Here is a 25,459-nt window from a genome sequence, read left to right as displayed (position 1 = left end):
AACACATACAATATAAATAAAATAAACAGCAAAGTGTTGGTGATGCCCATAAAGCTTGGCAGCCGCGACTCATATTACGTTGGAAAAATCGAGTAAGTCAATTGCTAGCAAAAACCACAACGAGTAGTTGCGTAGCGTGGCTGCACACACACACATGCCAACACACGGATATACATATGTGGCACCCACGCGTCGCACTTGAGGCCACGCCAAGCGCCACAGTTAACGCCGTGTGAGCGTTTGTTTGCGTTAATATTTTGCAAGCGAACACGATAAGTTTACAGCAAACACAAGCAGWYCTATTCAAGCTGCGGCAGCGACAGCGGCAGCGGCGTGAAAGTGAGCACGAAACCCGAGCGTCACAATGCACGCATGAGTGGCGTGTGCAAAAATGTAGAACGCAAACAAATATGTAAGTATACGGCGGCGTGACACATGTGTTGTTGTAAATGTGCAGAGCCGAGATTTTCCAACAACAAGCGAATAAAGTGTTTGAACACAAACAATACAAACACACACTCACGCTCGTGTGCATGCATAAGWGTTGTAATATAATTATGAAAGTTCGTGTGTGTGKGTGCGTCTGTGGAGTGGGCGCATGTGCGCGCGTGCTCCGAGTTAATTAGCAGTGAGCAGTTTGTTGCTGCGCTGACACAGAGCTTTGATGTGCGCATAATGCGAAATACTAAACCGGCGCTAACGAATGTGGCATCTGTGAAGACGTTTGAAGACGTCTACAAAAAGTTGACGCTTACATGTGATGGACAGCAAGCGGAAAAGCATGCAAAGAGCAATAATATTCATCAAACAGATATTCAAGTCAACGCACATATGCAAGTGCAGACATCACTCATACGCAGTGGTGCAAGCTACAAAAGCGAATGTAGCTCGAAAGTTGTGGCGACCGACAAAATGCTGTGCTGTTGCTCATGTTTGTTGTTGAGAGGCGCAGCATTAACCTTGAAATTAAATGTGCGCACGTCTAGACATTATTAAAAAGTCAAACAACTTACACAAACGCACACATATCATTTAAGTAAGAAACACTGTACGAAAGCACGCACACACAGATAAAAGCTAAGCATTTTCRGCCGACAATGGGAAATAAGCAGGCGACTGCGATTAGAATTGTCGGAAAACCGCAATGTACATGAAAGTGAAATGTTTATGAGGCGGAATTTATGTGAAGATTAGGCTTATCGCGCCAGGCAATAAAAATTCCTTGCGCACTTCACTGCCAGACGGGATCAACTGTAGTTGTGCATTGTGTGTGGCTGTTGAACATTTTTAAAATAGAAAAGAAAATAAAATATTATGGTTGAATATTTCAGCAAYTTGGCAATGGGGGGTCAAAGTTGCCATCAGGTGCTGGTGCTCGCAATTTTTATTTATCTTAAACTTTTTTTATTTCACAATAGATGAGCAGCAGTAAGCGAACGCAATTATTAATTTATCTCAAACCTTTCTATTTCGCAAGAAATAAAGAGCTGTCAGAAACACTGTGCTAATATGTAAAGAATATCTGTGTAGCATTCAAAACRGAACGCCAGCAGTTAATGGCTTTATGGCTTAGCGTATTTCAGTTTCTCTTAAGGAGCTACGTTGGTTTTGAAATTTCAAAAATTCGTTTTTTTTTTTTAATAATTTTTTATTCATTTTTTATCTAAAAAAACCGCTGGTTTCTAATATTATAAAATGCTTAAAATACTTTCCCAAAGTTGGAAGGCAAACGCAATAAAAGTGTGGTAGCTAGAACCTTTGGGAGAGCGACCCGCCTAATTTGATTGGTTGGCTTTTACAATCGTTGATAATGTTTTTCTTGAAGCATCGTTTTCAAAATTGGTGCTCACGATTTCTCAGAAGCTTGTGAAGCGATCTAATTGAAAATTTGCACTGATTTCATAAATAGGAGGGTCTTGTGGTTGATCGACGGCTTCTTTCAGATAATAATTTTTTTTTTTTCCAAGCAATATCTGGTAAAAATTCGACATGTGGTTTTACAACTTTGCCAAAAAATAACTTTTTTTCAAACTCTTCCATAATTCACGATCTATACACATTTACTAATTAATGAAATTTTATTTTTCAATTTAGGTGAATCCTTTGTCTTTGCTATGCTGCCCACTGCGAATAGATTGACCAGCTGTCAATGACTGAATTAAAAATTAAAATATGAAAATTTCAGCAAATATTAGTTAAATTTTGCTCCTTGATATGCTACAAAGTTGTAATAAATTAACTCATTTCTTTAGCGTAAAATAATTGTTGAAAATAAGCATTTTTTCGGTCGTCAAAAGCCACTTAACCCTTTAAATAAAATAAATAAAAAAATATAATTAAGTGCATTTTTCTTGAAACATCTTTTTTCAAATGTGCCTGGGTGATTATTTGAAGACAATTAATCCGATCACTATCAAATTCTGTAGGTATGCAGTTCTCCACACAATGYTGCACCAATTTTTGATCTGATAAAATGTCGAGGTTTGTAAGTCAACCAACTCTAAACCGCTTTATCATTGTATGTATATTTGAACAGCTGATACAGTGCGCGAATTTTGGTTAGCCGCACTCTTAAATTATGGAGAAAATAACTGTACACGCGACAGTTTTAATATTTTTGTTTTTGTAAACAGTAGTTGCTTGGTAATATACATGAAAGTTAGCATGCATACAAAMACATGAGCATAGCGGTATTAAAATAGCAAAATCTGAAAACTTTGGTTAGCYGCAGTCTTATTTTTATCGTTTTTGCGGTAAGTTCCCGTGTTTTAAATATTTTTTTGTGAAGTTTTTTTAACATTTGCTCTTATTCTATTTCATTACATTCAGTTGACAACAGTGCGATTGAAATGACTAGACAAAGTTGTTAAAATATGTGGAAAAGGGACAAATTAAAATTTTGAAGGAAAATGGTCTTTCTAACAGAGCAATCAGCCGGCAAATCAAAAGGTCATAGTAAGTCGTAAGAAATTTTCTGAAATTATTAGATAAATATGGCATATCCAATAAAAATTCAAGGAAGAATACCAAGATAACTCGCMGGCAAGTTAATATTATTAAAGAAGAAGCTACTAAAAATCGGTTGAGTGCCTCTAAAATAGTAGCAGAATTAAATTTGCCAATTGGAAAAAAAAGGGTTCAGAAGATTTCAGCTACAGACAGATACATAAAGTGGAAAAAGCAAGTAAAAATAACCATAACTTACGCATGCCCATAAAGTAGTCAGACTTAAATTTGCGAAGGAGCATATGAGTTGGACCGATTGCTGGCGCGATGTTGTTTTTTCTGATGAAAAAAAGTTTAATTTAGACGGACCTGATGGGTTCAGTTATTACTGGCATGATCTGCGCGAAATTAATCCTCCCAGAAAGAGCCGTAATTTCGGGGGTGGATCTGTGATGGTATGGGGTGGGTTCTCCTACCATGGAAAGTTCAAACTATGTTTTAGTACGACGAAAATGGATTCGGAAAAATATATTGAGATGTTGGATGATGTGCTGATTGAGTATTTGGAGGATAACGTCGAAGTTACGTTTACCTTTCAGTAGGACAATGCCAGCATCCACGTTTCCAAGAAGTCAAAAGAGTTTTTGCTTCGCGCTCTATACCGTGGCAAGGGTTTAAACCCCATTGTAAATGTTTGGGGCATAATTGCAAGGGCTGTGTATGTCAATGGGCGTCAGTATTTAGCCGCTGCTTTTAGAGCAATTTTGCAGGCGTGTCTGGATCTAGATAGAGGTATACTGCAAAAGTTAATTGACTTGATCCCAGTCAGAATTTTTCAAGTAATTAATAAGAATGGGAGTGCAACTTCATATTAAGAGCGCAAAATTTGCTAAACTTTTACGAAAACCTCTTAATTATCTAATTTTTTGTAATGCGGCTAAGTAAAGTTCGCGTAYATTTACGTTGTATTTTCAATATTTTAACATTTTTGTTTCTGTAATACATTTGAAATGTAAAACTATTTTCTCTTCTCTTTCCTAATAAAGAARTATTTTGAAATATTAAAAATTCAGTTACTTTTGACCATAACTCTTATGTTAAGCCACCAAAAAGCATGTGCGGCTAACCAAAGTTCGCGCACTGTACGGTAAGGTTTGTTTGCAAAAAAAAAGAAAAAATCTTAAATTCTTTATTTTAGTTTTTTTTTGGCGTCTTATCTACGATACAAGTCAGAAAACAGCATTTTCGGCATATTTTACTCTTTCAATATCAAAAGTGAAAAAATGGAGTTCAAGCAAGATGTAAATTTTGTTTTATTTGTACGGAGAATATATATTGGCCAAAATTGGTTTGCAAAATTTCATATCGGCATTACCGATCTTGAGGATGTATAACATCCTGGAAGGACTTTTGAAGCTCATGTTGGTAACATAAAGTCGCTGACCGATACCAATCATCGCGTGGCAACTCGAAAAAAAGATTACATCTGTCTAACGCAACCGTTCACAAGCAAATGAAATGTGTAGGATTAATTTCGAAGCTAGACATACACATATACAGGCTAAGAAAACCATCGCAATAACGACTGCTATTTAATTAACACACGTCAAAGAAGTGATTAATTTTTGAAGTGCAATGTTACTGGCGCCGAAAAGTGAGTTTGTTTACAAGAAGCACCAGAAATTATGGTCTAAAAAGAATGAACCAGYTCAAACCACTTCGAAGGCTGGTAGTCGCCAATAGAAGTTATTTTGTCTGTCTGGTGTGATTWCTAGGGGTCGTTTATTTTGAGCTTTCGGGCGACAATACCACGGCAAATTCTGAAGTGTATTGTGATCAGMTGAATCACAAGTGAGTGAAGAATTGAAGGGGTTAATATTGAGCAATAGAAAAGGTGTCTCCAGCCGAAGACCTTATGCAAAATGGAAAATACGCCGAAAGGTTTTTTTTAAGTTTAAATGGGTTATGGTAGGACACCCTTTGCTATTTTCCAGACTTGGCACTTTCAGACGATTACTTAATCATGACTCTGAAAAATTGTGTGGAAAGGATCTCCTCAACTTCAAATCAGAACATCAAAAGCTGAAATACATACACCACATTCTTCAGACTTGGGATCCTCGGACTATTACTGCTTCCGGTTAAAATGAAATCAAAACGTCAAAAAGCACTCGAAACAGTTTTTTTACCAGTAAGAATAAAATTTGTGTGRGCATAGAATCAAAATGGTGCACGAAAGATGGCAAAAGGTATTAGCTTAACAAGCATAAAATGTTTTGCACAATAAAAAATTTGTTAAGAATAAAGACCAATAATTGAGAAAAAAATATTTAGCAATAAAAAGCAATGATGACATGAAAATGGACACGGCGTATGAGTAACTTTGTGACGAACGTGAGCATTTTTATAAAAAAATATAATTGATATGTCTTGTATATTAAAAGAGGCTTAAAGTTATACGCAGTTAAAGTCATACATCAAATTTACTKCGTTTTCATACAGTACACCATGACGTATGAACAACGCAACATTTATACGGCGCTTGAATAACTGTTCGGCATATTGATACATAATTCAAACTGCGTTGTATAATATTTTTAGAACAAACAACGAAGAAAAACGTTAACTTCAGTTGTGCAGAAGCTAAGTCTCCTTAACAAATACTATAGGTTCCTTACAATAACTTGCTTGTGATCGTTCGGTTTGTACGGCAGCTATATGCTGTAGTCATACGATCTGAACAATTTCTTCGGAGTTTGCGTTATTCCTGTAGGTTATTATTTATGCCAAAATTCGTGGAGTTATCACCTCAAATGAAAAAGTTTTTCATACAAGCACTTAATACCGATCATTATGTTCGTATGTTAGCTATATGCTACAGTGGTCCGATATTGGCGGAACTGACAAATTTACAGCTTCTTGAGGAAAAAAACATCTGCGAAATTTCTGGTCGATATTTAAAAAAATGAGCGATTAATTCGCTTGATATAAACGGAGSGAGCAACGGAAGTGGCCAAATCAACTGGGTCTGCGTCGTATATGGGTGTTACAAATTTAGGCAGGGCATAAAAATCAACTTGGAAAATAATAGGCACTCCATATTATATATATTTTATTTATTCATAGTAAGTTTGTGTGCCTGCCTGGTTTGAAAGAAATTACATAATATTACACATTRCTTCCGTATTTATGCACGACCTCTTTATGCTGCCAGCAGAAATGGGTAGTCTTATCATCATTTGCTGTTATTTTTATCATACTATTATATATATATATATTGTATTGTATGCTAGCTCGGCGTATAAATGCTTATGATTAACATAATTTTCCATTATCTCAGCTAACGGCGGGCAGCCATTCTTTCCGCTCACAACATTCTATTTTATCTGCCACACCTGCTAGTATAATGCTCGCTAAAACCCTCATTATAGTTTAGCTTTTGTGTTCGTCTTTTTCTCGCTTTCGTGTGCACATGCTTATTGTCATACTTATGTCTGCATTATGTGTGCGCTAGAAGCGCACGGCTTGAGGTTTTTGGCGAAAAATTTGCTTTTCATCAAATGATATGCGCATTTTAAGTAGCTTTTTGTGGCAAAGCGAAAAAAAACGATGACGCACATTCGGATGCGATAACAAAGCCATGTGCAACAAAAGTGTGGCAGCAACAACTACTGAGCATGATGGTTGCCGGTGGCTTGTGCATTAGTGGCGARTGTTGTGGCAAACTTTTAAGCCGAAAATTCGCAAAAAATTTAGTTAGGCTCTAACATGTTAGTAAATATAATAATAATATAATAAAATACAAAAACAAAACAAAAAAAAAATGTTTAAAACCATACCTTAAGGGAAACGAAATAATTTTTTTCATTATTTATTAATATTTTTATTCAATACTATGCACCTTCAATCTGTGGCTCTGCAGTGATTGACTTCAAGCAAGCTTCTTGCTTCTCCCTGTACAAGCAGCGCCAAAATGAAGGCAACGCGCATACGCCACGCTTAAAGAATYGTAAGTGTATAAGAGAAAAAGAAGAAGAATAGCAACGAAGGCAACAATAATGGCAGTTAAGTATGTACTAATGCTAGATGACAAGCAGAAGTTAGAAAACGCAAGACCCGCAACCGCGGCACCACGAGCAAATGAGCTAACAAAAAGCCGCACACGCACACACATGCGCAACTMCTGCCTAGCTCMGCTTACAATGCACGCACTCACAAACAATTACGTGTGTGTGTGTGTTAGCGCCGCTACGGGTGCTTATTAGATTACAGCGCCGTCACTTTTACATAACAATAAATACAAATTAGGCACGCGTGCATTATGTACGCGCGTATGTGTGGCAGCGTGATGTGGCGCGTATACCGCCGCCGGCCGTGCGCAACGTYGMCAGACGTCAGTTGTTGAGCTAGGCACTGTGCCGCTTCAACGCTRCGCAGCCTACTTGCTTATTATTTTCTTTTTGCTGTTGTTGTTTGCTTTTCCATTGCTGCGTCGGTTCATTATTCGCTTGGCGACGCTGTGCGTTTGCTAGGCAATGCGCAGTTAGCGTGGSGCGGRACAACRCTTCMTTGCTATRCGCTTTATGAGACGCGTCTCGTGGTTTCGGTTCATGCGGGTTACASTCGGTTAAATAATTTCCATGTTGATTTGAAATCATTTCGAAATGCGTGTGCTTTTTAAGCTCATTTATTTCCTTTTTTCGTTATATGCTCAAGCCGCAAAGCACATACAGTGGACAGTTTAAGTAAACCGCAAACGCTAATTGACAGTAAATGTGTATGTATAATGACTTGAAATAGTACCATATAGTACATGAAATGTAACATTATTATAGTATATAATATATGTAGTATAGACACCTAAAATGCAAAATTACGTAACATCACTTTTAATAATTTTCAGGCGAAGGAAAATTGATATAGTAGAAAACACATATTGATATTATCTGACAACGAGTTTGATTTTTTTTTTGATGATACATAACATCACTTTTTATAAGTTTGCAGGCGAAGGAAAGGCGTTATAATGGAAACCACGCAAATTGAAAAAGAATTTGAGTTTTGGTTATAAAATGGTTATATATTGGTTATATATTGGTTATATATAAACCACGCAAATTGAAACAAAATTTGAGTTTTGGTTATAAAATGGTTATATATTGGTTATATATAAGGTTATATATTGGTTATATGAATGGTTATAAAATGGTTACATATTCGTTATTATATCTGACAACGACTTTGATTTTTTTTTGATGATACATAACATCACTTTTTATAAGTTCACAGGTGAAGGAAAGGCGTTATAATAGAAACCACGCAAATTGAAAAAGAATTTGAGTTTTGGTTATAAAATGGTTATATATTGGTTATAAAATGGTTATATATCGGTTATAAAATGGTTATCTATCGGTTATGTCTGCTAGCGGAAGCTTAAAAGTTTCTGCTACACACTATATATATAAAATTATATAGTTAATAAATCATAAGAAACACCAAACTCAATTTAAATTGTTTTGATGATACGTAGTTTTGCATTTCAGCTGACGATATACTGGTATATCTGCAGGTAAAATGTTTAATATTCAGTTAATGAAGTAACGCAGACTCTGAATATTTTGCAAATGAGCTAGACTAAATTAACTTTTAAATTACGTTTCTAATCTGAGAATATGAGTAAATAAATTTTTGTCATTATCTTATATTCTTAAATTAATCTTGTTAGTAGTTACATCATGCTCTCTAACAATAAAAAAAAAAATCCTCCTATAATTTTTTATTTATTTTTTATTTCTTGTTAGTTTGGTTTAGTATAATTCGTTTAAATCGCTTTCATATTAGCAGTGAAAGTATTTATGTAATTGCTTACTGCAATCAGCTTCATCGGATTGGTCACGGCAATCGGGACTGCCATCACATACCCAAGAGCGTGGTATGCACTGTTCGGCATTCTTGCACTTCACCTCGTTCGGTGAGCAGAAATTCACTGTGAATTAGGTAATAATGTGATTAGAGTGCATGTTTGATAGCTGGTAAGTAACTAATATTGTAGGCTACATTGAGTTAAGACTGTCGTGTGTTAGCCTAATAAGTTGTACAAGTTTAATTTAACAATTTTTTCCACTTGCCAAAATGGTGTGTCTTAGTTAGCATTTTTTCTTACACAATTTCCTTAAAATTTTGTTGTGTTACTTGACACTGTGTGTGTCTGTGTGCGTAGTCTGTTTCTGTGTTTTTTTTTTTTTGTGCTAGAGAAAATCGCAAAACTTACTGCATAGCGTTGYTGCTTCGTCAGAGCCATCGGCGCAATCGCGCTCCTGATCGCAGCGCCATCTATTGGGTATGCAGAAACCATTCTTGCATCTGAACTGTTCAGTGCCGCAGGTGGAACCTGAAATGGAAGCACAAAAAGCAACAAATTTAGTAAGTATGTGAAAAATTATAGCGACTTGGAGGCAATGTAAATTATTAATATATAAGTGAGAAACACGATTGATATAGAGAAGCGTTTGTTTTAGAGGTTTCTATTCACATGTCAATTTCATAGAATCATATTTTATTGCATCAATATCTAATAGGTGTGAATTGTGGTTTTCGGCCTGACATATAGAAAGTGCTCATATAATTAAATTCATATGAATCATTTTGAGTGAAGAAACTTTTGTTTTTGCGACAAAATGGATAAAAAGAATATAAAATCACGCGTGCTTATAAAATATTGCCTTTTGAAGTCAGAAGACACAGGTGAAGCAAGATAATAAACCATGCACATTTTCGAAAAGGAAGAAGTCGCACGGCGCCTTATCAAGTGAATACGGTGAGTGGTTAATGGYTAAAAYGTGATTTTTGGGCAAATAATCGGTCACAAGCGTCGATCTGATCTGAACAATTTGTGGTGGTCAGTCAATTTGTGCGAAACAAACCATGCACACACCTTTCGTAAGCCCAAATATTCGGTMAAAATGCGATAAATCGATGTTTTGGAGATGTTCAATTCCATTTCCCTGAATTTCAATGACGATTTCGGCTGATTTTTGATGAATTCACGCACAGTTTTCGATTCGTTCTGGGCTATCAAATTAAAGCTTTAGCTTAGCACTTTATGATATGAGTGATATCAACGATAAAATATATATAGTTTTGAGCGGTAAATTAACTAAGGGTWTATTAAATGTAAATATTTAACGTGCAATTGGTATTTTGCAGACAAACCCAAATCAATGGCGCTATATTTTTTACATTATGGCTTTGTTTTATTTTATTGGCAACTTACCGTTTTTAGTTTTGGGTAGCAGCAAATTGCAGCCGTGGAACGAGCCGGTGCAACGAATCGAAAAACGTGAGCATTTTAAATTTCAAGAAGTGACAGATTTCGAGTAAAGTCAGTCGGGTGTTCGATAACCCTGATATTAGTTATAAAGGGGCTAGGTCAAATTTTCACTCAAATTTATATAGTTTAGGCATAAAGATTCACTGTTATGAATGSAATACGCTCTCCTATTTTCATTGGAATAACTCACATATTGGCATATTGATATATGCTTGTACCGCATTGCATCCACTAAACTTTATTATAACTATTAAACTCTGTAACAACTGGTTGCAAGAGTATAAAAATGATATTGAAAAATTCGAGGAACAATTTATCTGTTGGCCGCTCACATCGTAGTTAGATCTCCGTTTTCATCTTGTGCTTTCGCACAGGACYTATTGACTTCACGTCGGCTTAGCAGGCATTGGTAGACCGTCAGCTCCTGTGAGACTATGACGTCTTTCTGCCCTATTGTAGGAGTTCTTACTGGACATTCATGCTTTAAGGCTAAAAACCCAGCATTGACAAGACCGATGCTGAAACATCTCTACATCCATAGCTTCGGCACACTAGCAGCCATTGAGGAGACTGACATTGGCCGCCTTGACAAATTTGTGATCGGTTGAAAAGAAACTGTTTGAAAAATGTTTAAAACCCGCATGCTGTGTGTTCAATAATTTACAATGTTCATTTCAGCAAAAATTTGCCAAACGCAAAAGCAATTATGTAATCATTTGCAAACAATTAAATAATGATTAATATGAATATCATCGCTGCTGCTCCTCGTTGGATATCAATAAACCATTTTTAATGAATATTGCGAAAARCGATTGAGGAATAACCGATAACCGATAAACTAGCAAATGCCGGGTAAACATTAAATCAAGCGACTGCCAAGGCTGCCGAAATATGTAAACAGCATGAATTGAAAAATACGATGAAATTTGGCGCAAAACGTAAATAACGGCGTCATTTGGCAGCAACAAAACGGCAAGACTACGAGCTGCGCAATCGCTGACAGCCGTATTTTTCGGAACCATAAAAATTTAATAAGCTCGCATAAATTATGCCCCAAAAGGCAGTGCAATGATAGAGAGGGGASGAAATAAAATAAATTCCAAATAATAAAGTGAGGTAAAAAATTGTAAAATATTTGCACGTTCCGGCAACAATTCAACCAATTTCCGACAGCTACGCTTTGGCGGGTAAAAAGACAACAACACAAACTGTCTAAATACTGCCGTATTTCTCTGGCATTAATTTGGTATGCTGTTTATATATAGTATTGATGTATATATTATTTATAACGTCCCTTGTTTTTTGTTGAAATTTTCGATTTTTCTCGCTTGCTGATTTATTGTGTAAAATATTTTGAAAAAATAAATATTTTAAATATAAAATTATAACAAGTAAAATGTGGTAGAAGCAGTTGGAAGGTGATACTTCTSACAGCACGGCCTATATCACACTACRACAACAACAGTTGCAGGCGCGTTAACGTCACTTGTAGTAAACACACTCACACGTACAATAACAACAAATGACCCTCATCAATATTTACGATGATGGCGTTGTTATAAAAATTTATGAGCAAAGGCGGAAATTCGTTTAGGATTTTATGAATACTGGCCGGGTGGCTTGGCTGATGCTGGCGCTGATATGTTGAGTTGAGGATTTAGTTATTAAGAGAAATTGCCTTTTTAAAATCATGTTAAAAATTTGAATGGTGTTAACGAACTAGCACTTTTGTTGGGCAACCAACGTAAATTGAGTGGTGAAAATGTGAAATGAATGCAAACAAATTCACGCTGATGATATATCTTTATGCATTTTAATCCATTATAAATAATGTACATTTTGAACGAAGCGGCTTGRTATTAAAAAAGCAGCTGCTATTTTAAAATTCGAAATAGAAAAAAAAATATATGTATATATATATATACAATAGCAAATAAATGGTTAGTTATGCCATGAATTATTCTTTACYGCTTTGTTTGAATATATTGTCACCTACAATGCAAAACAGCGTGTAAAAAAAAGAAAATCGCTGTCAGTTATAATAACCAATCTATAACCATTTTATGACCACAAGTAAAATTTTGTATCAATATGAGTGTTTGATAACCAATATATAACCGTGTTATAACCAAAATTAAAAATTTGTATCAATGTGAGTCTATGTAACCAGTATATAACCAATACATAACCAATATKTAACCAATATCTAACCGTTTTATAACCAATTCTTAAATTTTGTATCAATGTGAGTGSTTTCTATTATAATGYTTTTCMTTCGCCTGCAAACTTATGAAAAGTAATGTTACGTTATTTTGCATTTTAGGTGACAAAAGTAATATTAAGCCGATAAGGGCATAAGCAAACATAGAACTTTTATATTTTAGTTTTTAGTATTTACTGCAATGATGGTGCGTCCAAAAATCTACCTAATGAATTTCACTCATCATTTACGTAGCTAAGCTTAAACATTTTGTAGTGGAATGTAGGTTTACGGCCTAAAGGCAATCGTCTTTAACAATAACACATGGCCAGTTTGATGAATATATATTGTAAAAATAAAAAGTGTTGAGTTTGTMAGACAGCTAWACGCTATAGTAGTCTGATATGCTTAATTTCTTCGGAAATTTCTCAATTGGCTTGAAAAGTAACCTTTGCAAAATTTCGTCACGATATCTTTTCAAATAAAAAAGTTTCTCGTACAAGTGCTTGATTGCGAACGTACAATTTGTATGACACTAGCTGTCATGTTATAGTGCGCAGATATCGACAGTTCCGACAAATGAACAACCTCTTGGGAAGAAAAATACCTATGCAAAAATTAAGTCGACTCAGCTTCTCACGCTGAGCATTTAAAAATATATTTTATAAAATCACCGCCGTTTCCTTCTGGGTACTATAAACATTGTGACAAACTTAATATAGAAAACAACAATAAATTCGTATAAATAATATATAACAAAATAAAAAAATAATGCAAAAWACTTTTAAATTTCCTGACTAATTCCCCTTTAACAGCTGCCAACTCTTTRACACTCAAAGCGGCTTGCACTTTGAGCTAGTCGCCGGCATGAGAACAGCGCAAGCAATTTCCCGCTAAAACGTGCAAATAGCAGCCCATTTAGCAGCCACTGCTTTCATTTTCATTTCCACCCACTGCTCCATCTCTCTTTACACGATGATTTACTGCATTGCGTATACGCACCGTAGWGCTCCTAAATCGCGCACAACAAATTACATTTCACGTCATCCATTCGTAGCGCCATCCGCTGCTAGGACCATCTCTTATCCCTTTTGTAACTACGCCAAGTGACGTTTTTGCGCATTGCAAGCAGTGCCCCGGCATTCCCGGCAACCAGCAGTGAATACGCATCTTTCGTAGGCTTCAAATGGGCAAAAGAGAGTATGTGCATCGGAGCGTGTTTGCCAGTAGACGCAAATTATTGCTGCTGTTTCAGTAATTTTCTTTCTTTTTCGCCAATTCGATGTTATAAATTTACGGTTACGTTCTCTAACACTGACACATATATGTGTATTYATTCCGTCGCCTACGAATACCTTCATTAGATAGATGCTGGTCTCATACACATCAAACCGGAATATTGTGCTCTTAATAGACTGGTCTCTCTGCTAGATGCTTAGAGTGCATTTCTTTTCCTGCAGCGATTCATTTGTCCAATGATGACAGGTAATAAATTAGCACGCATAAAATTGTTATAAACTACGCTACGAGGCAGGGAGAGAAGCGCACAATTGTGAGTGAAACTGGAAGCGGGTGAAACGGTGGAAGATGCTACAAGAACAATAGTTGCGGGTGGTATAGAGGCGAGTGTTGGTGGTAGTGTACAGTGTCGTTCATGCAACTTAGCGGGTCGGGGGGTGGTGCTCATTTATAAATCTTGCAGTCTATGTTAGTCTGTGGTGTGAGTTAATTAAGGAACATACTCAATGCGTGCAATTGGATATATGTATTCTTGGTATAATATTTCTTCAGTGGAAAAATAGCATTGTGTTAATTAAGGCATATTGTGTATTTTCTATTTGATGATTGAAGGTAATTATTTTTTACTTCACGCAATATGTTTTTAAAAATGAGGTTTCGTGGCCTTCAGCTTGTATATACTTATTATATGTATTATATAATCAATAGAATGGTCACACTGTTTTAAATTACACTTTCAAAATATGCAAAGTCTTTAAAACACTACCACCATCGCAAACAGCTGGAATGATTCCATATACTATACATATTCTCATATGATAAGTTAAATTAATGTGAGTACTCTATTCATTGAGATCTATACTCTATAATTGGTCGTCAAAAAAGTCCGTAACATCTGTCTCTTATACACATCTAGATGTGTATAAGAGACAGCTATACATATTCTCATATGATAAGTTAAATTAATGTGAGTACTCTATTCATTGAGATCTATACTCTATAATTGGTCGTCAAAAAAGTCCGTAACATGACATGTAGATGACATCACTTGAATTTTTTTCAATACGATTTTTATTTAATACTAACCTTCTAGCAGAAAGTGTAAAAATTTTACAAAAATCTGATGGCCGTTTGCTTGAAACAATTTTTATTATTGAAAAAAAAAAAAATGGAAAACAGTGAATTTTGATTTTCGATTAAATTTTTGATGAAGAAAAGGTATAATAGAAACCAAATAAAGGCTCGGTAGACATTATACGGACTCTGCATCATCGCGTCAAATGGTCAAGTAGTGGATTGCTCATTCCGTTTTTATTTTTGGTTTTAAATTCGGTCACAGTTGTCGCTCCACGCGATGGTGCGTTAGCATCTTGCAAAAGCCATAAATTGTTCTTCCACAATTCCGGTCGTTTTCGACGGACATTCTCACACAAACGCCTCAATAGGGGCGAATAAAACTTCCTATTATTTGTCTGTCCTWCCAAAATAAATTCATTATGCACGAAATGATGTATATCGAAACAACAGTGGACCACTTTGAACTTTGAGCGGCTTTGGTGTGGTTTTTCTTCGGTTTCATCTCGTTTTTTTTCCCTCCTATCCGGTGATTGTTGACTTGTTGGCATGCCAAACTTATAAACACGTGTCTCATCAGCAGTCATAACGCTCTCCATGAATGTGGGATCTGAATTCGCACGGTACACTTTTTGAAAAAAATTCAGTTTTATCAGCATAAGTCGAACAAGTACGCATTTCATATCCAAAATATCCACCAAAATCATTCGAACGGACTCGCGAGAGATGTCGAGCACTTTTGTCATCTCCCTGACACTTGCTCTGCGACTGGCAAGCCCCATTTCTTTAACTTTTTCTAATATTTTCATTACTTGAAGAAGTTAAGGATGGTCCATAAAGATATATGTCTTCAACGATCTCTTAACCGTCTTTGAAGGCTTTGTACTACTSGTTGCTATATTCAACATCCGCAATGATTCCGAAMTTGAAATTTGGTTAGAAATAAAAATTTTGAGATAAATTCTTTGTTCGATATTTTTAACCATTGTAAAAATTTCATCGCACTACTGAGGTGTWCSGACTTAAGCAGCTGCTGTAAACAAGCTGCTACACAGATTGAGTTCATTTTTGGCATAGTAATTAAGGAACAGCTCTACCAACTTAGCAAGATACAGTTTTTCAAAATATCATTTACCCGGGGAATTACGTTACAATTTCTGTACGCTTTTCTATCTCAATRTACATATATACAAAAATATTTGTTTGTCATAAGCTACTTTAAGAGACCAGTTTTCAGCGAACAACTTCCTTTCTTTTTGCTGTCAGATTTTATTTTTAGTAAGCGTAGCCTTCCTCACCCAGCGGAAAAGAGCAAAAATTGAACGAATAAAGTGTGCGCTGTGCTTTTCAATCCGTGCTGTTGGTTAAAGCGGAGAAGGCAGAAATAAAATCAGCGCCATTTGCGCATAAAAGTTACCCCTAATAGTATAAATTTATGATTTTCTTGTTTGTAAGACATTGTAATTCCCTGACTTGTAATATTAAGTCTGTATAAATAGCTCGCACTTACAGCGCCAGCCAACGTGGCGTGGCACGTGACGCGCATTTTTCTAGCATAAATTTTCAAATAACGGGAAGTCATTTTCGGCTAGCATACACCTCGCTTCCGACATTCGCACGGGCAGTCTGCTGGGTCATTGCGTAACGTGGGTTTCCTYAGTTTTCGACCAAAGAAAGACGTGGTAATTTATATGACATTAAAATAGGTAAAATAGAAAGAGTGTGCAATTAAAAGTTGTAGTATGCTAAGTTAACAAAATTTTACGAAATAAAGGCTGGTAATATGTATACGAAAAGCTGAGCATTAAAATATGGCAGTCACTCGCAATATGGCGCATTTCGACAAAATATCTTCACGAAAATTGGCACTGAATATTTTTCATGGCAGAAAGCGAATCTCGAAACAAATTATTCAGACCGCACCACTATAACATAATGTTGACTGCTAAAAATCAAGTTCARGAACTTTTTCTACTCATTTATGCTATAACAAATGCATTTGTGCAGGTTATTATGGCTTCAATGCCGCCGAAGTAAAATTTTTTTGTATGGGTAATCMCAGTACGTTATTAAATTCAGTATTTAGAAAGTACAAACCCAACATTAAGGAGTTAATATGTGTGTATTTACATAAATGCACACACCAAATTAAATTTTCCGCTTGATAGCCTTGTCCGCAGAGTTGGTGTTGAAAAGGTGCACGGGAGTGTTTGTTATTTTAATTAAATTCTGAATATTTTYTACCCTGACTTAAAGGCTTGCGCTGCCTGGCAGGCAAACAACCACAACCCTAATAAAAATCGTAGTAATTAACTTAACGAAAGAAAAGGAAGGCACAAAGGGTTACACAGATATACACATACACATTGATAAGTCAATAAATTCCTGCAAATATTTCATAGTATTTTATTGCGTCATTGATAGCTATAGAGTTATGGGTAATACACTGGCACTAAGGCGTCGAAAATGTCAAATACTTATTTTTTTGAAAACACAGCTTAATTAACGGAATCTTTATTTAATCTTTATTTTAGCAAATGTTGATATTTTTTATTGCTTGAAGCAAATAGAAATATTYAAATTACTTCTGTGAAAGCAGAAGCTTTAATTAATTGCCTGCTATCACTCGTGAGGTTTGAATTAATCACGAAAACATACTATAAACTGTTAAAAAAGTGACTCCAAAAGCTAGCCATTCGAAATTTAGAAGTCGCACAGCGTAGGTGGCATAAATGGAAAGAATAGTTGTCATGGCAACTTTAGATGCCCGAAATGCCTTCAACAGCGCTAGGTAGGTGGATATGATTGAAGCTAAATGCTTTGAAATCCCCAACTATCTCAGAGCTGTGGGGCGAGCTACCTTAGTAACAGAAAACTGCTGTACCGAAATTGAGAGGGATCACGACAGATAGCGGTTGCGTCAGGAGCGGCAGAAGAAGCCATTTTTGGCCCAGACTTGTGCACGCTATACTAAAACCCGAAATGCCAGGCGAAGCACGTTAAGTATGCAAACGACTACGGATATTCTTAGGACACAAAARGCTGTAAACTGTTTAGCGAACTGAAACTCAGACAACAGAAAGGCAGCGAAAACAACCTCCCAACTTAACAGACTTGTGGCCTATATAGGGGGTCCCTGGCAAGAAAAGAGAAAGCTTCTAATGTCGACGACTATCAGCGTCCTATTATGAGGTGCTGAGATCTGGATAGATGTGCTTAAAAAGTAAAACCAGATTAAAGTAGTAGCYAGAGTGCATCGCATTCCAGCCCTCAGAGTTGCATCAGCCAGTGTCAGGCGACGCAATATTAGTTACAAGCGGTAATGTCCCAATTGATCTACTGGCATATAAAAAAAAACGTGTGGGAGCTAAAGAAAATATCCGGAAATAACAAGAGGCGATAGAAAAAATAAAGAAATATACAACAACAACATGTCAACGAAGATGGGAGAAGAATAGTCACGGCAGATGAATCGCCAGATTAAAAAAAGACCTACACTCGTCTACACAATCCAGCTGTTATCCGGTAACTTCCTACTTCAAAAAGTACCTCCGACAGAAGCCGACACTGAACGCATAGTTTTTGAGGTTGTGCGATGGCAACGAGAACGCACCGCCATAGAAGACCTGGTTGGCCCAAGCAACGCCAGATAATAACTTACGTCGCTTTTCACGACGACATGCAAATAAAAAAGTTTTGTCAACAAGGAATTAAGTTTGATCGGAAAATTTCTATGGCAACTATATACTATAATTGCTCGATCTGAAAATTTGTTTTGTAGATTGTGGCGATACTTTGGACATCATTCTATGCTAAATTTTSAAAAAGTATCTCTTTAAATTAAAAAAGTTTTCCATACAAAAACTTAATTCCGATCGTTTAGTTTGTCTAACCAGTTATAAGYTATAGTAGTACGATATCGGCGACATCGAYAGATGAACAGCTTCTTGAAGAGAAGAGAGTGTGTGCAAAATTTCAGATATAAGTAGMCCTCAAAAACCGAGAGACTAGTAAGCGTATATATGATACATAAGAAACCAAATGGACATAGATAAATCGGCCCCGCTTGTCACGCTGATGACTAATTCTGATTTATATACTCAGCTATATATATTTTATAGGGTGTCCAAMATGTTCTTTATGATGTTACAACTTTTGAGCATATTGCTGCCGCYAGCGTATCAATTGAGGAAGACCCAAATCAGTCACTGACACGTTGTTTTCAAGCGTTGGCCCTCTCTATGACGTCGTTGTGGCGAATTTTGCGAAAAGTTCTTAGCCTATATCCTTAACGAGATCAAACTGACACAAGAGCTGAGGCCGCTTGATGAACAGAATCGTCGTATGTTCGTGAATCGGGCYAAGCAACAACTTGAAAATGATCCGGATTTTCATCAAAAAWAATCTTCAGCGATGATGCTCGTTTCTGGTTGAATGGCTTCGTCAATAAACAAAAAATTGACTTCTTGATCAGGCGGCAATCCACATGTACTCCATTAATCACCATCGGATCCTGAAAAAATTTTGGTGCGGTTAATGAGCCGTACTTCTCTTCCGTCATGATCTAGACCGGCACATTACTGWGAAAGGGAAYCGCTACCGCTCAATATATAATAACCGAATMTTTGTGGCTTGAATTGGATGATATACACTTGGAAAAYATGTGGTTCCAACAGGAMAATCGATTYATTGAAAACTAAGTTTGGTGACCRTGTTATCTCTCGAAATGGTTCAGTCGATTGGCCGCCTCGGTCGTGCCACTTAACGCCGTTAGACTAAGTATATCTCGTGGGGCTACCTCAAGTCTGTGGGGCTACGTCAGTTCGACAAGCAAAGTTGCTATTAATTTAAAATTAAATTCAATGAATTTCGAATTTATAAGATAGTCCTTCAAACGAGCTAAATAATGTTTATCCCTTCACATTAATAAATCTCGCTTAGCCCATCATCTACGCTTGCGATGAAAATGAAGAGCGACCAACTATTTCTATTACAATTATGACAAAATTCAATAACATCCACTTGTATTATGGGAAACAGGGTGGCARTTGTCACCAATAAAACATCTACTTATTTACAACAACATTTCGGTTGAACAAATGTTTAACCAATGCAAATACTCATAATTTGCGTTGCAAACGCCATACAAGAGAGCAATGCCGAGAAAAAAAGYAGACTAACACGAAAATAGCAAAGTAAATAGAAAAACTTGTAAAAGTCTAACAAAGAAGGAATTTAAATTCTCGCTAAAATTGGTCGCCGCAGATTGCAGGCAACACTGGGCAGCTACTCGCATACTTATATTTGTATATGTAACAATGAGTACATACACTTTCGGAAGGATGATATTTTGAGCAAACACTTTYATTTCATTTCTGTGCTTTTCATTCTATTTCTCGAGATTTTCGTCACTCGTTCRTTGATAGAGGCAGTGGTTTCATTATTATTACTTTTCTTTCGTCATAAAAGTAATTTTGTGTAAAATCTTTTAGCTCTTTACAGCAGCASCACAGAGCTGCTGTGCCGTCGGCGGTTGTGTCCACATTTACTGGCCACTTGAAGTTTTCTATGCCAATGGGCATTTACGTCCAGCTGTGTTACACAAAAACAATTTTTTTCTTAAAAGCGCCAGAAAAATAGAAAGCAACAAAGAAATTGACTCGTAGTGGTGCGGAGCGAACGAGTTCAACGGTCGTCACTTGTTCAGCCCATAAAGTGCTTAGTACACTAACTGCTAACTGCCTTAGACGACGAGCAGCAAACTCTTGGTCACCACAACACAAAACACAATCACACATACGACACTGTCACACTGYCAGCCAATTTAGTTACCGAGCAGCTAGGCCAACAAGAAATGACAAGCCTCTCGGCTATTTTGCGGAAGTTATAAGATTAAAAAGAAATAATCTGAAGGGGCAAAACAAATATGGTCAACAGTTATGTTGCTACCCAGTTGCACTTTCAAGCCATCACGGCTAGTGCTTTATATGTTTCGGAATATGGGTCAAGGCAGGTTTTGTGGAAGCAAGCGCACTATGCGAGTGAAACAAAAGGAAACATTATCAGCAAGTGYAAACTACGGAATTCAAAGAAAACAGCAAATTGCTCTAGCATTCGCTTAACATGGCCAGTTGAAGTGGCGCTTTGATGGTCAAGAATTCTTATGAGCCCCACAAAGCTTCAACAACAAGGTGAAACAAAAGAAAAACAATCAMTGCATTAGGTTAAAAGCTTCTAGGCATTCGCTTGTTGCAATTTTTGCGCCAAACGGTTGCYGCCCTCTCCAACCGGTGCGGTCAAAGAGTAGTTGTGGGAGAAAGTAGAYGCTGAATGGAAATTGGTAAAATTGTGACCACAAAAAGTGCATGCAAATTGTATTCATATTCCAATAAGCAGAAAAATCCACTGAAAGGAAAGTGAAAGTTTATCGCGGCAGCAAGTAAAAAAGTGCGARTAAAATCTGAAGTGACTGAAATGCGGGCAAAAAAGTAATTTCRTTCGATGTAACGAACGAAAGTAGAATTGAACGGATGAGTAGACGAAGCAATGCGAAGAAATAAGTGAAAGTTAGGTCAAGCGCCGGAGCGTATGCAACASAAGTGGCAATTATGGTCTGGCTGCACACTTGACGGTAAGAAATGAAAAGTTTATTGAATTTTGCAGCAGACAAGAGCTAACAATGAAAAYGATGAATTGTGCAAATTTGAATCATATATTAAAATTAGTACAAGCAGAGGCAAGAGCTTGATTTGGGAGAAGAAATTAAAACTTGTTAGCCTTTTTGTTCACAGAAATAATAGGATAATTAGGASTTATTAATTAGGAGTTATGAATTATGACTTATGAAATGCAAATTTTGAATTATAACTTGCTAATTATGAATTCTGAAGTACGAATTATGAATTATGACWTGTTTATTATGAGTTATGAGTTATGAATTATGAATTAGGACTTATTAATTCTGTATTATGACTTATGAATTATAAGTTATGAATTAAGAAKTTCCAATTTTCGAGTAMTTTTTTCACTAAATCACGCTGTACGCCATGAAGAGTACGTTCAACATTGACTTCTAAAGCTTGAAGGGAGTCTGGTTTATTACTAGAATCAATAGCTTCAATAACCCCCATGAAGTAGGTGTTACATCACAACTTCTTGGAGGTCATTCAAAGTCACAATTTCTTGAAATAATAGAATTTCGAAGCTTTTCTCGCAATAATTCGGTTGTTGGACGTGCTGTGTGGCACGTGACAGTAACCCTGTCTTCAGCTTCATTTCTATTCCCTATTGAAAAACCCGGTATTGTATTTTCAAATTATATTTTCGAGTTCCATTTCCCTAACAAAACAAAGAGAGGTAGAAAATGAGTAAGAGTCCATTAAAAGGGGTTTGCTTATTGACAGACTAATGCTGAAGAATTAAAGCATCCGCGACACTCACTGAGGCAAAACAGTTTTGTTGCAAATAAAGCAACTACGGTAGCTAAAAAAATGGTAAAAAATCTTTTATATTTCGCCAAAAGGGCGTTGAAATTAATTGAAGCGCAAAAAGGTATGATAACAGCGGTTAGCGAATGAACTGTGCAGTGTTATGTTTGAAAATGTGAAAATTAAATAYCGAAATCTAATGCCAGCTCTTCAATGTAAACGTGAAGTAAACAGAGAGCGGATATTGGCTAATGATTGTGCTTTCCCTTCCTTCATTAGATTTCAGTTGTCCTTTTGTTGTTGCTTCCTTAATTTTCTTTAATTTTCTTTAAGAGCATAAATAAAAAGCTAACTCAACTATTATCAAAGACCTCGCAGTAAGTCTACGCACGTRAAATACCAAATTTACTACTAAATTCCACGGACTTACGCGCCATTATCGAGATAATAATCGCGAATTATGCAACTTGTGTGAATACTTAATGGAAACTTAAAATTATCTAATTGCTTGTACCATGCAATATTACCTTGACGTAGCACAAATGGGATTACAAGAATATTTGCATTTATTTATATAATTTACTTTACAATATGCAAATATTTGTAAAAGTGGTAAAGTGTGGCAACTTAAGACATTTCATTGATTAATTGACTCTATCGCGAACAAGTAAATTAATGTACTAAATCCATGAGGAAATTTAATTACCAAATTGTATTTAATTTTCGTTCATATTTTGTTTGTCTAGTTATGTACTTAAACAGTCAATATTATATTAAATGCGTAATTTATATACTTGCTGTATTCGATTGTACACACGTTTCGTAATTTCTTATGGTCTTTGCAGGTAGCTGTAATTTAATTACATGTGAGTGTGGTTTGCAATTTAATAAATTACCTCTGCTTGCAGCTAATTGAAAATATATTATATCCGCATGTCTGAGGGAGAGGCAATTATGAATTTTGAGGCTGAATTTCCCCGAATTGTTAATTTTGTTTGTCTATATAATGACGAATATGCCACTTGTATTTTCGAATTTGAATATTTAAATTTTGATATTTTAATTACGAGTTTTAAATTTCATTTCCAACTTGAAATTTTCGATTTCGATTTTTGAATTTATTTTTTCAGCTTTTAATTTCGATTTGGGCATTTGAAATATTGTAGTTTGAATTCGAAATTTCAATTTTCCTCTCTGAATAACAAATTACAAAGCTTAATTCTTAACTTCGATTCATGAATTTTTTATTTCGAAATTTTTAGTTTCGAGTTTTGAATTTAAAATTTCAATTTATTAATTTATTAATTTCAAATTTGAAATTTTCGATTTCGAATTTAAGTTTTTAGTTACTAATTTCGATTTTGGAATTCGAAATTAGAAATTTCATAGTTGGATATTAAATTTCCAAATCTAAATACTTAACTTCGACTTGAAAGTTGGATTTCCCTTTATCTAACTTCGAACCAGAAAAGAAATTCCATTCGAAGTAACGATCGAAAGTAGAACTGAACGGATGAGTAGACGAAACAATGCGAGGAAATAAGTGAAAGTAAGGTCAAGCGCCGGTGCGTATGCAACAGAAGAGGTAATTACAAAATTTATTATTTAACTTCGAATCATGAACTTTTTATTTCGAATTTTTGGTTTCGTGTTTTGAATTTATAATTCCAATTTATTAATTTCGAATTTTTAATTTTCAATTTGAAATTTTCGATTTCGAATTTTGAATTTAAGTTTTTAGTTGCTAATTTCGATTTGAAATTTTGCTTTTCGAAATTAGAAATTTCGTCGCTGAATATTAAATATAAAAATTTTAATACTCTGCTTCGACTTGATAGTTGAATTTACCTTTATTTAACTTCGAATCAATGTCGAACTTGAAATTTTCGATTTCGATTTCGAATTCGGAATTTAAGTTTTAAATTTTTGGTTTCGATTTTGGAATTYTACATTTTTCATTTCGAAATTAGAAATTTCATAGCTGAATATTAAATTTCAAAATTTAAATACTTAACTTCGACTTGAAAGTTGAACTTCCCTTTATGTAAGTTTTTCGTTACTGATTAAAGRCTTTATTTTCCCTGAAAACATGCGCAATTTAATTTTTCACTAACCTAGCGATATTTAAAAAGAATTATTAAATTAATCAAATATGAAAGCTGAGCAAAAATTTGTATATATATATATCTGCTACTATTTGKTTTATGCTTGTTTTTTCATAAAACCTGCCTTTAGGGGCATATAAACTGCAATTTTGTAAGTACACCATAGCGTATACGCAATGTGCTTACTCCGGCACTGGTTGGAAACTTGTTAATAATTTCTATACAGAAACTCAAATCGTAAAATATTGTACAACATTTTTAAGTTAGTTTATTTMACGCATAAAAAAGTCAAAATTTACTTTGAATCAGGTAAATAACTTTTTGGAWATTATTAAGAAGTTATTTAGGTAGATTACGTATACGCCATGGTGTTACTAACTTTCAATTTATATGCACCCAAATATAATTCCTTTTATGAAAGCTATCATAAAAGAAAAATATCAGTGCCACGATGAAATCTTTTGCAAGACAAGCAAATATCGATGATGGGGAAAAAGGCACCAAATTCTTTCTAATTAAGTGCTTATACTGAGAAAACGCTCTATAAATAAAATATTTTCACCTATATTAACAAAAATGTGTGGCCAACGAAAAGCACAGTCTTCGAGTATAATAACCTTTGTATTTCGACAATATTGCTATCTCAATAAAATAAGGCTTGCTTGTGATTTGCATATTTTTGTTAAACCAAAAACAAGCAGATCAAAAGTCTCATCAAATCTCTCATTTTWAGCAGTGAGAAAATACAATTTAAATATTTACATACTGGCATTCTGACCATAAAACGCTACAACATAATTATGTGCGCTATCTGCAAATACAATTAGCATACATTATTTAAATAATGTGGCAAAACACGTGGTTGGCGCACAATAGAAACAACAGCTCAGCAGAAACGCAGCAAATGGTGCACAAAAACCATATTCAAATGAAAAAAAGAACAGTAATGAAATAGATAAAAAGGAAGAATGGAACAGCAGCTGTAGCACCTGAAAGTTTTGATAAAAATCAGTAAAGGCAATGCCATATGTTTAATTCGATTGTTTTTTTGTATGATGTACCAACATCGGCTAAGGCTGTGTATTTTTGTATTCCCTTAGCTTATTAAATTACATGTGTGCTGGTAGATTGTGGTGGC

General features: G+C 35.4%; 1 protein-coding gene across 1 annotated transcript in view; it reads right to left on the bottom strand.

Moving 5' to 3' along the window:
- Window positions 1-25,459, bottom strand: part of LOC108966509 (low-density lipoprotein receptor) — a gene marked incomplete in the record, with an annotated part of 366,712 nt that overhangs the window by 101,452 nt on the left and 239,801 nt on the right. Inside the window, 2 exon segments of the mRNA XM_018929448.1 lie at window positions 8,816-8,932; window positions 9,218-9,337. Of these exon segments, the coding sequence (XP_018784993.1) occupies window positions 8,816-8,932; window positions 9,218-9,337 (237 nt within the window).

This window comes from Bactrocera latifrons, unplaced genomic scaffold, assembly GCF_001853355.1.
Source record: "Bactrocera latifrons isolate USDA-ARS-PBARC rearing strain unplaced genomic scaffold, ASM185335v1 scaffold_162, whole genome shotgun sequence".
NCBI lineage: Eukaryota > Metazoa > Arthropoda > Insecta > Diptera > Tephritidae > Bactrocera > Bactrocera latifrons.
This window is presented reverse-complemented; position numbering and strand designations above follow the sequence as displayed.